This window comes from Phanerochaete carnosa, assembly GCF_000300595.1.
Source record: "Phanerochaete carnosa HHB-10118-sp unplaced genomic scaffold PHACAscaffold_5, whole genome shotgun sequence".
In the NCBI taxonomy this organism is placed as follows: Eukaryota; Fungi; Basidiomycota; class Agaricomycetes; order Polyporales; family Phanerochaetaceae; genus Phanerochaete; species Phanerochaete carnosa.
In genome coordinates, this window is record NW_006767632.1 from 2867642 (window position 1) to 2883541 (window position 15900).

Consider the following 15900-nt stretch of genomic DNA (forward strand, 5'->3'; position numbering starts at 1 on the left):
GACTTCGCTGACACGCGGGGCCCGGTTCGCGAAGCGCGCTCGAGGCTACAGGACAGGCACTCAGTCCATTTCCCAGAGTCCGGGAGATTCTCCAGAATGCATCTACCTACAAGATAGACACTCAGTTCGTTCTATAATACAGCCAGTATATTACTTGCGTGTAGGACATGCGGATGTTCACGCTAAGAGTTGGGGAAAGTCTTTGAGCGCGCGAAAGGTTGAACTCTCGCCGATGAATCGCCGCGGCGGCCGACTAATCTATGCCAAAAGCAAACAACTAATGAAAACGCCCAATAACCTCGACATGCCTATCCCCTGGCAAGGACAGATAGCCTACGCGTCCACTTGAGCTGCAGACCGTATCAGATTCTCCGCTCCTGCATGACGCGGCTTGAAACGAGCCTTGAAAGGCTTCGGTTGGCTGTGGATCTCGTGAGGCCTCTGAGCTGCGAAGAACGAGCGGTCGATGTACTCACCTGAAGACGTGCGGAGTAAATTCCACCTTGATCTCGATAGGCTTGCCATTCTCGTCTATGGCTTTCTCGATGTTGAAGACGGCGAGAAGGTTCGATATAACTAGGAAGAGCATGTCCATGGCGAAGTGACGGCCAGCGCAAATCCTGCGTCCATAGCCGAACGCCTCAGTGGGGAGAGGGACATCGTCTCGGAGCGTTGTTCCGTCCTCAGACAGGAATCTTTTCGGGTTGAATGTCAGCGGGTCGGGGTACGTCTCCTCGTCGTGGAGAATCGCCCTGTTTACTTGTTATCGATGAAGGTCATCTTTGAACAATCCGGACTTACCACGTGTTACCAATGACCATCGAACCTGCAGGAATATGGTAACCATTGTACTCATCATCGGCCATCGCACGGTGGGGAGTCGCTGGAGCCAAACTCTGTCAATCATAGGCTCACGGAGTAGAACAGATGCAAACCTAGGGGCAGAACGGGGTATTGTCTGTTCTGCTTGTGAGCGAGACTGATTTGATATGGTGCAACTAGTTGCACGTACCGTAAGACCTCATGCATCACAGCTGTGACACGAGGAAGAGACGGCTGGTCGTTAATCACCGGTAATCGATCGTTGCCGATAACCTTGTCAAGCTCCTCTTGCACGAATGCTTGTATCTCAGGATTCAAGATCATGGCGAGGATGAACGTGGTAATTGTAATGGTTGTCTGTAGTGTCGTTAGTTCAGTCGCATCGCGCTTAACCACTCGCCACGCACCGTGTCCTCGCCAGCTGCATGCATATAGTCAGCATAAATCACGTATACTGCATAGCGAGCAAATCTCACCTGAGTATGCTGTCCCTGTGAGTGAAAGAAATATTTCGTCAAGTCTTGACATATCTGACGCGTCGGCATTGGACAGTAGAGATAGAGCGAAGCACGGCTGAGCGCTGCCTTCTTTCTGGTATGCATATGCAACCCGAGGTCACTAAACGCACGCGAGCGCGGGATTCCGGTGAAGGGTACATACCATCGCAGTCTTGAATAAACTGTAAGGTACCTCGTACATGGTATCGACCAGAGCCTTCCATTCGGCTGCTTTACGCTTGAAACGCGCGCCAGGAAACCATACCGGCACACGCCTCACTATGCGACGAGAGGAGGATTAAGCGGCTTCCAAGGGGTGAAGAGGCACGTTAGGACGTACAGATCGGAAAGATATCAACTGCGTGCATAAGAATGAGCACGATAAGATATAAAAGTATAGCATTTCGCCACAAACCAAGGAAAACTCCTTCGCTGACGATCTCGTCGCCTGCGTTCATAGCTTTCTCCACGAGTGCAAGACGGGGGTCATCGGGCTGGACGTCAAAGGCGTAAATGACCTCAAGAATCAATGATCCTGCCATACTAGACGGCAGTGGTGAGGTTAAGTAAGGGAAGAGACAGGATATCGTAACTCACTAGCGAACATGCGGTACGAAGTCCTCTTGGGAATCTAGTAGTAGCTGTAATAGTCTGTGAACGGCCTTCGATTGTTTAGGATGATGCTGTGGGAGTGCGAGAGGGCGGAAATGCTGGTGGAACAGTCGGCGATGCTCCCTCCAATAATCACCGTAGGGCATCATTATCCAGTTGCGAGTGGGCCCAGTGCTGTGCCGATGTCAGCAGAGCATTATCTTCATTAAAGTAGGTGCTTACACTTCAAGCATCATAGAAGATAGCTCTCTGCGAACAGTGATCAGCTATATGCAGGACAGGACGTGCATATCCGCTTGCTTACTTGTCCGAGTATACATTATGCCGCTTGTCAAACAGATCTTTAGCGGCTTTGGCACTGTTGAGCACCACAATGTGCAGGCCGAGGCCCTCGAGATGAATGATGTCGGAGTCTAGGGGTAGGAGAAGAGGTGAACGCCAGTCACTTTCACCAGTATAACGTACTGGACGCACCATACTGACGCGCCCAATCTCTGTATGTAAACCAGCCAAACTTGATTGGTATATCAAGGATATTGCCGATAATTGGAAGCCCTTTAGGGCCAGGAGGATACCGATAGCGCTGTCGTTTCCGAAAGGCGACTGCCCAAAGAGTAACCAGAGCGATAGAAATATACACAAATGTCGGTATCATCGTAGCAAGATGCTGCATCGCTGTGAGACGCAAAAACCATACTTCATCAGCAGTATATATACGCAGGCGGGTTTATAAGCGCGTGTTAAATCACTGCGGCGCAAACCATATGAGCACCAAACGCCGTAAAGAAAGTATAGGATTCAAACCGACATGCCAAGGGCGAGATGGAGGAGTGTTACTAGGCCAAAACGGATACCAGACGCGTGAAGCGGCTAGATAGCAGCTTGAGGGAATGTGTGGGCCAGATGAGCGAGCGGAGGCCGGGGCGGAGCGCTGAACGTTGAGCGACGGGTTTGCAAACAGGGAGCAGACGTAAAACTGTTTCACATTATGGAGTGTGAGAGCGAGAGATTAGTAAGCTGAAAGGCGTGAAAAATATGCGACGGGCGCTGCCATGGCAGCCTCGTTACACCACGCCACCGCACAGCGTAAAGTTGGAGATGTGCACATGAGCACAATGGCCTGAGCTTACTGATTTCAAATGTTTTGAGTTGCCATCGCCACATCAGACGAACGGCCGACAGATTGAGCTAACCACGTCAGACGACTCACGATTTGAAACCTGAAGTCGCCCCCGAGGTCCGGGCTTGACGGGCTTACAGACTTTGAATTTGAATCCTGGCCTGAACGTGACTAACAATATCGGACAAGTGGTGTGAATCATCTGTATCAAGTGACGTCAGACGCCACTAGTACAGGAGCCAGCGTCGAGGCAGTTCCTATCGAGGCAGATCCGTCGTGCGCCTGCCGTAGTCACCGAAAGCTCTGAGTCGAGGGCTGCTTTCGCAAAGCTATCCGCGCGACTGAACTATAGGGATAGGCGAGCATCAGCAGGGAAACCGTTCTTGTCTTCGTGACGCTTTGCCTATGGTACAGCAATGGGGGCCAGACGTAGTTCTCGTTGAGTGTTAGCTTATAGCAACAGGCTGTACGCGGCGTGGCCAGATTCACTTACCAAGAGACAGACTGTAATCTTGGTGCCAAGAGCGACCCGAATCGTTGGAGCCTGGATATCATTGTTGACATGTATTTTGTGTAGGTCAGTAACTTAGTTATGGCGTCTCATATGCTTAGACAATTCATATGACTCGCCATGTAACGCTCTCGTCCAACAGCGGCGAGATTCGGCAGCCACAGACGAAGGTGAGAAGTCTGGCCGGATGTGAGCGCGATGGAATAGGGGCTGCAAGGCACATGAAGCAGCATTGCAGAGGTAGTACCTCGGCGAATCGGAAAAACAGAGAAAAGTACGCGAATACTCTCATAACATGTTAGCTGGGTCGTGCGAGAGTCTGAGAAATCTTTCTCGAGAGTCCGGTAGAGCCAAACGGCGCGATATGAGTGATTCTGAACGCGACAAGATGAGCTGGAAGTCGACGGAGACGGTGCCTGGCAGCTTTGACAACGCGGAGATTGCCGCGCAAGCTTGGCGAGCCTGAGCTTATGTAAGCTCAGTCTTGTTCCTGATCGCCCTCTACCGGATATTACGAGCCCACCAACGTAGCGGCGTCTGGGGGATACTTGCGTCGGTAGGGTATGCATTATTTTAAGACGAGTGTACTGAAATCAGACCTCTCGAAGCGTCTTACCGAAAGCTCGTCTCTGACGACGAGTTTGTGGATACGCGGAGCCGCCGACTCGAATTTGCAAAGCGGGTGCGCTTGAGGCCACAAAACACAGACACTCGGTTCGTTTTACAATGCAGTCAGTACACCACTCGCAGTATATAAATACAGAGACACCCACGCTCAGAGCCGGGGAAAATTCTCTGAGCGTGTAAAAGATCGAATCCGCGCTACGCTAGAAGAAAATAAAACGAACGAAACGCCCGATAGCTCCGACATGCTTATCCACTGGCGAACATAAATAGCCTACGCGTCCGCTAGAACTGCTGACCGTATTAAACTTTCCGCCCCCGGATGTCGCGGTTTGAAACAAGCTTTGAAAGGCTTCGGTGCGCTATAGATTTTGTGAGACCTCTGAGCTGCCATGAACTGGCGGTGAATACACTCACCTGATGACGTGCTTAGTAAATCCTTCCTTAACTTCAATAACCTTGCCATGCTCGTCCACAGCTTTCTCGATGTTGAAGACAGCTAGAAGGCTCGACACGATCAAGAACATAGTGTCCATGGCAAAGTAACGACCAGGACATATCCTACGCCCGTAGCCGAAAGTTTCGGTGGGGAGAGGGACGTCGTCTCGGAGCATCCCGTCTGCAGACAGGAATCGTTTCGGGTTGAACGAGTATGGATCGGGGTACGTCTCCTCGTCATGGAGAATTGCCCTGTTCGGTTGTTGTCGATTAAGGCCGTGCTTAAACAATTTGCACCTACCATGTGTTGCCCATGACTACTGAGCCTGCAGGGATATGGTAGCCATTGTACTCATCGTCGAACATTGCGCGGTGGGGAGTCGCTGGAGCCAAACTCTGTCAATCGTCGGCTCACGGAGTAAGACGGATGCAAACCTAGAGGCAGAGGGGGATATCGTCTGTTTTGCCTGTGAGCCAGACTGCTATGATATGGTAAGACTAGTTACACGTACCGCAGGGCCTCATGCATCACAGCTGTGACACGAGGAAGAGACGGCTGGTCGTCCATTACCGACGACCCGATCAAGCTCCTCTTGCACGAACGCTTGTATGTCAGGATTCAACACCATGGCGAAGATGAACGAGATGGCTGCGATGACTGTCTGCAATGTGGTATTAGCTCGATCGTATCGCGCTCAACTTCAACTTCTTGCCGCGCACCGTGTCCGAGCCAGCTGCATGCATATGATCAGCATGGGTCACGTATACTGCACAGCGAGCCAATTTCACCTGCGTACGCTGTCCCTGTGAGCGATTTAATGATTTCGTCAAGTCTTGACATATCTTTCGCGTCGGCATCGGACAGTAGAGATAGAGCGAAGCACTGCTGAGCGCTGCCTTCATTCTAGTACGAATATGTAACCCGAGGTCAATTTATACACACCAAGATGGCATTCTGGTGAACGGGACGTACCATAGTCGCCTTGAACTGACCGTAAGGCACCTCGTACATGTCATCCACCAGTGCCTTCCATTCAGCCGCCTGGCGCTTGAACCGCGCGCCAGGAAACCATGCCGGCACATGCCTCACTGTGTGATGAGCGAAGGAATAAGTGGCTTTCAAAGTGTGAAGAGGCACGTTAGAACGCACATATCGGAAATACATCAGCTGGGGAAATTGAGCACAACGAAATATACAAGTATAGCATTTCGCGACGAACCAAGGAAGACTCCCGCATTGATGATGTCGTAGCCTGCCCTCATAGCTTTCTCCACAATCTCAAGACGGAGGTCGTCGGGCCGCACATCAAAAGCGTAAACGACATCGAGGATCAATGAACCTGCAAAACTGAACGATGGCGGTGAGGCTTAGCAATTAAAGAGAGAGGATATCGGAACTCACTAGCGAACATGATGTACGAAATCATCTCCGGTTCGGGAGTCCAATAGTAGCTGTAGCAGCCTGTGGACGGCTTTCGCTCGTTTGGGATGATACTGTGGGACCGCAAGAGGGCGGAAATGCTGGTGGAACAGTCGGCGATGATCCCTCCAGTAATCCCCGTACTGCATCATTGACCAGTTGCGATAGGGCCCAGTGCTGCGCCGACATTAGCAGAGCTCTGTCTTCACAAGAGAGGCGCTTACACCTCGAGCAGCATCGAAGTTAACTCTCTGCGAACAGCGATCAGCCATATGCTGGACAGAGCACACAAATTTGCCTGCTCACTTGTCCGAATATATACCGTGCCGCTTGTCAAACAAATCTTTAGCGGCTTTGGCACTGTTTAGTACCACAATGTGCATGCCGAGGCCCTGGAGATGAATGATGTCGGAGTCTAGAGGTAGAAGATGGTGTTGAGACCATTCTGATTCCCCGATATAGCGTACTGGACGTACCATACTGACGCGCCCAGTCTCTGTACGCAAACCAACCATACCCCGTTGGTATATCAAGAACATTGCCAAGGATGGGAAGCCCTTTAGGCCCGGGAGGATACCGATAGCGCTGTCGCTTCCGAGAGGCGAGTACCCAAAGGCAAACCAGAGCGACAGAAATATACACGAGTATTGGTGTCATCGTAATAAGACGCAGCATCGCTCCCAAATGCAAAACTCATGCTCTAGCACCAGTGTATATACGCACGCCGGTTTGGAAGCCCTGCGGAATACAGGCGCACGTGAGTACCAGATGCCGTACAAAGAGGAGAAGCTTCGATATGGCGTACCAAGAGCGAAAGAGGAGGGTTACCAGGCCAAAATGGCTTGCCAGACACGTCAAGCGGCTAGATAACAGCTTGCGGGATGCGTGAGCCAGGTCTATGAAGGTTGGGCATGGACAAAAATCAGCATGTCGTAAACTAGAAACATGCAAAAACTCGTTTTCATTTGAGAGGTGAGCGCCCATGCAACACATTGCCTGAGAGTGCCCAAAAATGCACGCAGATGCACAGGCATGAACGTACATGCACGCGCGTGCACGAGCGCGACCTAAAGTGCAGCGTCGCCAAACTGGAACTGGGCGGAGGCGTAAATCTCGAACTCGCATCAGCGCTACCGTACAGGCCGGAGTGCACGTACGCGCACTTTCTTGCGCGTTGGTGTCCCAAAGGGTATCTAGATGAGTATATATTATGCGAGTTAGCGGTGCGATTGTCAACATTTTGCACCAGCGTGCACAAAGGTGCACTTTGTAATAAGCTTGCGCACTGCTGTCATAGCCGCCCAACGAGTTTGACATGGGCGATAGCGAGTTTGATGGAAATGATAGCGAGTTTGATGGAAATGATGGCGAGTTTGACGGGAATGATAGCGAGTTTGAGAAGCTGGGAAGGCGAAAGACGATGAAAGAACATGCCACGGACGCTACCGTGCTTACTAGCAGCCTCATTAGTGCTACGCCACAACGTAAAGCTGGGGACGTAGTTCCAGCCAATTGCAAAACGATAGACCACTTTGAAACCTTGGTTAGTACACCCCGACTTAGATCTAGAGTGAGATGCGGGGCAACCATCGGGCGCTCATCGGCCTGGCGGAGCGCTGAGCGGCCTCTTTTCGCCGCACTAGCAAGTTCAACCTTTCCTCTGTACACAAGTACTGCTCTAAACACCGGCACGAATATCCTGCATGCACGAATGCGAGCGTAGAGAAATACATGCGGACAACAGATGCGTGGCATCCTCACGCTATCAGAAGACTTCGCCCAGGGGTCCTCGATTAAGCTTGCAACGGCCTCTTGTTCATTGCTCCGAGCTCTCGGAGCCTGAGGCATTCACGTGTTGTTGGAACTGCCAGCATCGCGATGGCCGTGGATTTCATAAAATGCGTCTAGTCTCGTGAGTCCAGGGTCCAGGCACAAATCGCGTATATCAATTGCTCATACTCTAGTGCCATCAGCTGTCTGCGCGTTAAGGTAGAGGTCACCAGGAACGGGCACCCCTTATGTAAGCAGACGTCGGCCGACAGTGACGGCCTTAATGGCGACGGGCGCACTCCTCCTTTGGTAAAACTGCTCAGTAGGAAATGTCAGAAGAGGCTCTGGCTATAATTCCTATTCAGCAGAATCTTTGTACATGGCGTTTTCATTGAGCTATTAGGGAAAAAGTGATCTCAGCGGAAAACACATTTTTCAGCCAAACCAGCCAAATTGGCAAGATTTTGTGTTGGCGAGAGGTCGAATTTTGCGCAAGCGCCTTAATCACGTGATCTGCCACGCGAGAGCGCTGATGCGTACAAGCTCCATATTGGGTAAAATCCCGCCTGCCCACTGGCGCTTAGTTTCTGCCCCTTGGGAATTGGCCTCGAGTGACTTCTCTGAATGGAGTGGCAAATGTAGAATCAAAACCAGGTTATAGATACACTAATGCAGCCTGCTGAGACATTTCTCAGCCTCCCCTCGACCTTAAACTTGGTACGGGCAAGCGAAATCCCTCGGATTTTGCGCCTCCCACGATCACGTGATAGAGCTTACGTAAGAGTGCCCGTTCCTGGCGACCCCTACCTTACGGCGATTCAAGGGCCCGCGCTGTGATGGCTCATTAATCTTGCGTTTGCCACAGACTTCGATGTTACAAGTCGTGCTATCTTCAGTTTGCTTGAGCCTAGGCTGCGGCAGATATCCCGCACCTTGATCGACGAGGCTTTCACACGGCGAAGCAGGGGCATCATTTGCACCTCAATTCGCCAATTTTTTACCTAGTAAGATCGCCATGTTGTTCACGGCTTCATTGGATAATGGGGCTCAGCGAGTATCGCTCATTCTTGTCTAGTTGTAGTTCCCTACTGCACTTAGCGACGCGTTCATACACTCGTTAGCGTGAAAGCCGTATGACCCTGGGAACGCCGATTGTCCTTGGGCCGCTTCATGTGACCTCGGGTTCGCCTGGCGTATGATATATATGCATGCATTCGGTCAGCTCGATCTGAATCTCTACTTCTGACGTTCCGCGACACCAGTTCCGCCGTTGCGCGATGCACGACAAAGCATTGCTCGCGTTGTATACTGCCTGCGCTCTTGTCGGGCTTTTCGTCATAGGGAGAGGATCCAAGAAACAGCATCGCTTCCCCCCTGGCCCGAAGGGACCTCTCGTCATCGGAAATCTTTTCGGCATACCCCGAGACTATCCTTGGTTAACGTACGCCGCGTGGGGTCGCCAATACAGTACGTGATTCCTCCAATTTCGAGCAGCTCTTTGATAGTCCTTTATGGAAGGCTCAGAGATCGTTCACTTCAAAGCACTTGGACAGCACTTTGTTGTGGTCAATGGCACCAAGGCTGCGAAGGATCTTTTCGACGGACGTTCGCAGATATACTCGGACAGGTATTATGCGTCATGTTAGCTCGTCCGACTGATCAAACTTATCCTCCGTAGACATCAGACAGTGATGATGAAAGAATTGTAGTGACGTCTCTATGCTTACTTCAAGGAGAGCGAGGGCTGACCGCAAACATAGGACTGGATTTCACCGAAACTGGGCCATGATGCCTTACGGGGAAAACTGGCGAAACCACCGCCGACTTTTTCACCAACACTTCCGTCCTCAGGCAATAAACCTGTATCATGACCAGATTTTGAAAGGAGCTCGTATCTTGATACAGCTACTGCTGGAATCGCCGGATGATTTCTTGGGGCATGTTCGACAGTGAGTGCACATTTACGCATGGGATATGCAGGTCATTCACCGAGCGACTTCAAGCACTTCAGGGGCTATACTGGGGAACATCTTGTACGGAATGGATATGAATCCGAAAGGTGATGAACGCCTGGAAATCTTTGAAAAGGCCATTGAGATTTTTATGGAGATCGCCGGTAGCGGAGGGCACCTCGGTGAGACTCTTTTCCGAGTTCATAAAGCTCCTGCAGTTGCTCACTGCCGCAGTCGATCTCATACTATCTTGTAAGTCGTGGCTATCAAGTACGAGCGAGGTGCATCCACCTACACGAATATATAGTAAAACACCTGCCCACCTGGTTTCCGGGAGCTGGGTTCAAGCGCCAAGCGTTGGTATGGAGACCCCAGGTGGACGCAATGTACGAGCTACAATACCAAGAGGTCAAATCTGCTGCCGTAAGTCGTATTTTGGTCTCTTTCTACCAGATGGTGAGGGTCTGCACGAGCGTTGCGCTGACATTCGCATATCAGAAACGCGGTAAGGTCAAGACCTGTATTGCGTCCAATCTCATGTCCATGTTCCCGGACAATTTTGAAGACCCAGACGTGGAAGAGATGCTCATCAGTGTTACGGGTACAACATGTGGTGGCTGTCACCCCATGGAGACATTAATACTCAGGCTACTCTTTAACAGTCGCGTCCGATACCGTCAGTGTTTGCAACCAGTATATACGTCTATAATCTGACAGGATCTCGTAGACGCTCTTTTTCCTGACCACTTTCTTTATGATCATGTTACTCTATCCAGAGGTCCAGTGCAAGGTGCAGGACGAGCTAGATCGGGTAGTCGGCAGAGACCGACTTCCTGGGATCGACGATCGCGATTCGCTACCATACCTCGCGGCGGTGATCAAAGAAATATTACGGTTTGTTCTCCAGCTTTTTCAGGGACCTCAACTCCTGATTTTTTGACAGGTGGAACCCAGTGGTATCGTCAGGTCTGTACCTGATTCTTGCTTCCATTTTACTGCTCCTGATCGCCAAGAAGGTGCCGTGCATAAGTCTAATGCGGACGATTGGTACGACGGATATTATATTCCGGCAGGCACCATTGTCATTGGTAATGCATGGTGCGCACTATGCTTGTCGTCGTCACGGAGATTATTCAGTTGTTCAGCGACACCAGGGCCATCCTGCACGACGAGAAGCGATACCCCGACCCCGAAGCCTTCAGGCCGGAACGGTTCCTCATGCCCGAAAGTACCCTAAATCCAGCCGTCCCGGATCCCGTCGAGGCGTTCGGCTTCGGGAGGAGGATATGTCCAGGGCGTCACTTTGCACAGGCCACCGTCTTCCTCTATGTCACCCACATTCTTGCCACGGTAACCATCACGAAGCCTGTCGACAAACTGGGCAATGTTGTCGGGCCCGCGCGCGAATATACGGCTCGTCTCTTCTCGTACGTATCCACTACATCTTTCATCGTGAAGCGTTGGCACGTAGTCAATACATGCAGTATCCCGAAACCGTTCAAGGCCGACATTAAACCGCGGTTCGAGGGAGCTGAAGAGCTGATACGACTGTCAAGCGTTCCCGCAGAATGAGCATGAGCTTTCTGGTTTCTGAGACTACTGACATGAGTATATGTAATAGGATATCTTAGCGATGATCCTGAATGAGCTCTTCTCCCTGTCTCCATCTGTGCCACTCTCAGGTCTGCGACACTCACAAATCGCTGCACGAATGTATACGACTGTCCGGGTGCCAACGGCACATTCACTCGCTTAGACTGCGCCTCCACAGGGCTAACGATATGCATATGTGCGCTGTGACAATGGCTCACCTCTTACACGACTCACGTGCACTTCGGCCAAGCCTCCCATCGCTTCGTGATTGGTGCTATCTGAGTCTCTTGACATTGACAGCTGACCTGAGGTCCGAGATCAGTTGACTATTCCTGTAAGAGTAAGTACTCGGCTAGACTCGTGACCAGTCTACTCGGTAGTTGGTGGGGCGCGTACCGAGGATGGGAGGGTGGTCGGTTCGCTGAAATGGCTATCGAATGACAGGGCGGCTGGTATCGAGCCTAGAGTGTCGGTACCATCGTAGTAAGACGCTGATAGTACATCGCTCTTGGGCGCAAAGCTCATGCACCAGTATATATATATATATATATGCATGCGAGTTTACAAGCACATGTGAAAGCCCTGTGGAGTATCGTACGTGAGTACAGACGCTGTAAAGAGAGTATAGGCTTCAACATGACGTTAACGTATCACGAGCGAGATGGAGGGGAACTGTGTGTTAGATAACAGCTTGCGGAACGTGTGAGCCAGGTGAACGAGCGAGGACTGGGGCTGCCAAGCGCTGAACGTCCGGCGATGGGCTTGCCACGAACAGAGAGAGGACGTGATTCCGGTTCATATCAGCTGCAGGGAGTGCGAGAGCGAGAAGCGGGGAAAACGAAAGACAACATACGAAAGTCATTCGACGAGCACTAACATGGCAGCCTCCTTACGCTACGCCACAACGTAAAGTTGGAGGCGGTAGATGGATTGGTCTAGTACGTGTCTCCACACGGGTTAGGGGTTGCAATTGCTGATATTTCCCGAGTAAGATAGACGCGCGTTATTATCAGCTTTTAGGCGCATATATTCCTCCGCCGCGCCAGAAAGTTCAATCTTTCCTTCGTACACGAGTACTGCTATAAACACCAAAATAACCTACATGCACGAATGCGAGCATCACGCCGCGTATGAGCTGCAAAGTCTCCGACGGTACTCTGTCGGCTGCCGGCTCGCCGATGTCCGAGGTCGGAGTTAAATTGTTAAAGCTCCGCACCTTCGCGCCACCGTGCCTCCCAAACAACTATCATCTCTCTCAGCTGATTCTACGCTCCTATCTACGCCGACGAACAGCTTTTGGCTCACTTTATCGCTTAGCGAGGATGGCGTGCTTCCATAGAGTCCAAGATTCATTGGCTGGTACCGTGGTAAGAACAATCAGCTGCCCTCTTCAACTTTAAACCTAATCTTGCCTGGACTCTTCCATCGAATCATCATTCACTAGGTAGCGAATAGCCTGTATATATTCCCAGGCCTACTATAAGTCGCTACTTTGAAGTGACTGAACCGTCGCGTTACCGTAAACCCCCTTTCTCAGCAGATATGTTGAGTACATATGTCGCATATGCGGGCGTCTTCTGTCTGGCCCTCCTGCTCCTGGGTCGGCGCAAGCATCGTCGCTTTCCTCCAGGTCCAAAAGGACTTCCTCTCCTCGGAAACCTCCGCGATATGCCTCAGGGTAAAGAATCGCCTCACATATATAGCGAATGGGCCAAGAAATATAGTATGCGTTCATCTCCGTTTTGAGCGCAGATTGTTCTCGAATCTCACAAAAGCGTAGACTCGGACATTCTCCATCTCGAAGTGCTCGGGACGCATATAGTGGTCTTGAATAGCGCTAAAGTCGCAACGGAGTTGCTGGACAAACGCTCGAAAGTGTACTCTGGAAGGTGAGCTGAATATGCGCACTTGCAAATGCCGGGTTATTGACAAGTGGCTGAAGGGTACAGTCCGTCATGATGTTCGAGTTGTAAGATTATCTGCGACTCTGTATCTGGTTGCCAGCCTGATTAGTTTATCGTAATCTTAGGACTGGATTTGATAGAGATTGGGGGCTCTTCGACTACGGAGATAAATGGAAGAAGCATCTCCAGGTTCATTATCGTCACTTCGGTCCGAAGGCCTTGCAGGAATACCATCCGCGGATGATGAAAGGAGTCCGAACACTGCTCCGTCTACTGCATGAATCTCCAGAAGCCTACGTCCCACACTTGCGTTTGTAAGTTAAAACATGATCGAGCTTCGCTTCCCGACACTGCTCATGAGCCTATAGGATGACAGGATCCACCATTATCAGCATCGTCTACGGCAAAGAAGTACAGTCAGCGGACGATCAGTATATCAAGTTGGCTGAAGATACAATCAAAATATTCTCGACCATAGGCACGCCGGGATCTTTCCTTGGTATTTTAGGATTTCCGTCGTACATTCCTCGAACTCACTGAGCGAATTTGGCTATAGTGGACAGCATTCCCGTCTGTGAGTCATCGGCCCATTGATAGTGATTCTCGCGCGAGCTTACTCGTGACGGCACACTAGTGAAATACCTGCCGAGCTGGTTTCCTGGCGCCGGCTTCAAGCGTCAAGCAGAGCAGTGGAAGAAAACCGTGGATGCGGCGTACGAACTGCCTTTCAATGAAGTCAAGGCCGCTCTCGTAAGGATCTTTCCCTTGGAATGAGTCTGTCAGGGGCTAATCATGTGCATTCTGGAAGAGGCGAGGAGACTCAAGTCCAAGCATCACGAGGTCTCTCCTGGAAGGACTGAAGGAGGGCGAAGACACTAGAGAAATGGAAGACGTTATCATGAATGTCTCGGGAATGGCATATCCGAGTATGTATCACGTCTAACAGCTCGTGTTCGTTACACGCATCCTGACTAAATATAATTTCTATCAGCGGCTTCCGACACAGTACGCATATTCCAGGTGCTCCGCGTGCGGTCACATCTCAATTAGAAGTTTATCATAGATGATCATTACGCTGACATCGTTTATCCTGGCCATGTTGCTTTATCCCGATGTTCAACGCACGGTGCAAGTTGAGTTGGACCGCATCGTAGGGAGCAACCGGCTGCCATCACTCGAGGATAGAGCGTCTCTTCCATATATTACAGCCATTATGCGGGAGACATTGAGGTGTGATACAATCTTCAATTTCGTTTTTCTCGACGCTTACTTGTGTGCAGATGGCGTCCTGTGGGACCACTAGGCTCGCCTTAGCCATAGTCATTCTCCAGAGAAATCTTCTAATGTTTTACTAGGTGTTCCTCATAAATCAATGGGAGACGACGAATATGAAGGATACTACATCCCTTCCGGCTCAGTTATGATTGCGAATGTGTGGTACGTCCACGAAGCTGTGCCATGACGCACATGCAAACTGAGAATACTCAGGGCAATTCTCCACGACGAATCACGATACCCCAACCCAGACGTGTTTGATCCTACCCGCTTCTTGACTGCAGACGGGCAGCTCAATCCAGAGGTCTCAGCGCCAACAGAAGCTTTCGGGCATGGCCGCAGAATCTGCGCCGGACGCTACTTCGCCCTGGACACTCTGTGGTTGACAATTGCTAACATCTTACACGTTTATTCGATTGAGAAGGCCGTCGATGGAAGCGGTAATGTAGTTGAGCCTAGTGGCAAGTATTGTGCTGGACTACTAAGGTGCGTCCCCATAGTTCTTTATGGACTTGCAGCGCAAGGCCAATAACATGTGCAGTGCGCCCGAGCCGTTCGAGGCTGCGTTTAGGCTTCGCTCGAAGGCGATGTTTGAATTGTTTCGATCCTCCGATTAGGACTCGTGCACACTTGTACTTCTCTTGATGCAAATGCGTGCACATTGGCTTAATATCGTACTCCAGAAATGTATACGCAGCCCGACAGCAAGACCTCTCACCAGAGGAAACTAAAGACCTACCTTCGAGCCCTGCGCATGTTGGCTTCCCCCGCGTAAGTCTATGCCCAGCGGGGTACTAATCCTGAGGGGCTAACGAAGAAGCCTGCGCCGGGATAACCGCGGGCGGCGAGCGCCACGCCCTTGGCCATCCCTATCCCTCAGGACGATGTCAGCCGCCAGAAGGGCCCTGGCGGCTGGCACCATGTGGGGGCAAGGGCGGGCCCACCCTATCCCCACAGAAGCTCGGGGCACGCCGACGCGGCCAACATCGCGCGTGCCTCGAGCTTCCGCCGTCGATCCGAGTCTGGGTCGTTGTGCGCGTGGAATGTGGTCGACCAGCCTGTAAGGTAAGCTTATGTCAGCATGACATACCATCTCGAGCCCCCAGAGGAGCGATGAGACGGACAGAGACAAGTCCGAGGCGAGAGAGAGAGAGCATAAAGCGGCAGGCGACATCCACGAAGCCAGAAAAGTTCCTCCGAACACGACCGGGCACCCAGTTTCGGGCGTCGGCTGTGCACTTCCTCGGCCGTCCACCGAGTGCCGGCGGGACCCAATTACAACATAAGGAAAAAGAGAAAAGAATCTAAGGCTTGATGTCGCACCGCATAAGCGCTAGGTGCAGCGCACGCTGCCGCATCTCG

General features: G+C 51.3%; 4 protein-coding genes across 4 annotated transcripts; 2 read left to right on the forward strand and 2 right to left on the reverse strand.

Annotated features, from left to right (window-relative positions):
- Positions 1–72: 72 nt before the first annotated feature.
- PHACADRAFT_209396 (uncharacterized protein) lies at positions 73–2711 on the reverse strand. Its single transcript, XM_007396129.1, has 14 exons — positions 2406–2711; positions 2236–2344; positions 2154–2180; positions 1917–2105; positions 1735–1862; positions 1660–1677; positions 1483–1598; positions 1299–1413; positions 1230–1243; positions 1013–1179; positions 936–958; positions 802–883; positions 477–752; positions 73–421 (listed from the first exon to the last, which is right to left on the reverse strand). Exons 1-14 carry the CDS (start codon positions 2602–2604, stop codon positions 334–336), a joined length of 1551 nt encoding a protein of 516 aa, XP_007396191.1. The 5' UTR covers positions 2605–2711; the 3' UTR covers positions 73–333.
- A 1472-nt stretch (positions 2712–4183) lies between these two features.
- Positions 4184–6760, reverse strand: PHACADRAFT_209397 (uncharacterized protein). The gene is made up of 13 exons (XM_007396130.1): positions 6521–6760; positions 6351–6459; positions 6269–6295; positions 6027–6221; positions 5845–5972; positions 5775–5792; positions 5598–5713; positions 5414–5528; positions 5345–5358; positions 5196–5286; positions 4926–5007; positions 4604–4876; positions 4184–4548 (listed from the first exon to the last, which is right to left on the reverse strand). Exons 1-13 carry the CDS (start codon positions 6717–6719, stop codon positions 4461–4463), a joined length of 1455 nt encoding a protein of 484 aa, XP_007396192.1. The 5' UTR covers positions 6720–6760; the 3' UTR covers positions 4184–4460.
- Positions 6761–8856: 2096 nt separating this feature from the next.
- PHACADRAFT_121872 (uncharacterized protein) lies at positions 8857–11413 on the forward strand. Its single transcript, XM_007396131.1, has 12 exons — positions 8857–9281; positions 9333–9450; positions 9557–9763; positions 9818–9930; positions 10044–10189; positions 10265–10379; positions 10429–10442; positions 10494–10660; positions 10710–10732; positions 10783–10864; positions 10921–11193; positions 11251–11413. Exons 1-12 carry the CDS (start codon positions 9092–9094, stop codon positions 11336–11338), a joined length of 1536 nt encoding a protein of 511 aa, XP_007396193.1. The 5' UTR covers positions 8857–9091; the 3' UTR covers positions 11339–11413.
- Positions 11414–12930: 1517 nt separating this feature from the next.
- PHACADRAFT_256818 (uncharacterized protein) lies at positions 12931–14400 on the forward strand (the record flags this gene model as incomplete). Its single annotated transcript, XM_007396132.1, has 10 exons — positions 12931–13082; positions 13140–13248; positions 13302–13328; positions 13389–13577; positions 13632–13762; positions 13820–13837; positions 13898–14013; positions 14072–14189; positions 14255–14268; positions 14327–14400. Coding segments are annotated over exons 1-10 (851 nt in total), but the record flags the coding sequence as incomplete, so codon positions are not given.
- Positions 14401–15900: the final 1500 nt, after the last annotated feature.

What these genes read in the sequence shown, in the direction of transcription:
- PHACADRAFT_209396 (XM_007396129.1), bottom strand. Translation starts at nt 2,604, where the DNA reads ATGCAGCATCTTGCTACGATGATACCGACATTTGTGTATATTTCTATC. An exon ending in ATACCCCGTTCTGCCCCTAG is followed by an intron (nt 884 to 935) that starts GTTTGCATCTGT and finishes GTTTGGCTCCAG; the next exon opens with CGACTCCCCACCGTGCGATG. An exon ending in TTTACTCCGCACGTCTTCAG is followed by an intron (nt 422 to 476) that starts GTGAGTACATCG and finishes CGAGATCCACAG; the next exon opens with CCAACCGAAGCCTTTCAAGG.
- PHACADRAFT_121872 (XM_007396131.1), top strand. Translation starts at nt 9,092, where the DNA reads ATGCACGACAAAGCATTGCTCGCGTTGTATACTGCCTGCGCTCTTGTC. An exon ending in TACTCGGACAGGTATTATGC is followed by an intron (nt 9,451 to 9,556) that starts GTCATGTTAGCT and finishes AAGGAGAGCGAG; the next exon opens with GGCTGACCGCAAACATAGGA. An exon ending in GATTTTTATGGAGATCGCCG is followed by an intron (nt 9,931 to 10,043) that starts GTAGCGGAGGGC and finishes ATCAAGTACGAG; the next exon opens with CGAGGTGCATCCACCTACAC.
- PHACADRAFT_209397 (XM_007396130.1), bottom strand. Translation starts at nt 6,719, where the DNA reads ATGCTGCGTCTTATTACGATGACACCAATACTCGTGTATATTTCTGTC. An exon ending in AGACTGGGCGCGTCAGTATG is followed by an intron (nt 6,460 to 6,520) that starts GTACGTCCAGTA and finishes TTCTACCTCTAG; the next exon opens with ACTCCGACATCATTCATCTC. An exon ending in TTCGTACATCATGTTCGCTA is followed by an intron (nt 5,973 to 6,026) that starts GTGAGTTCCGAT and finishes GCCATCGTTCAG; the next exon opens with TTTTGCAGGTTCATTGATCC.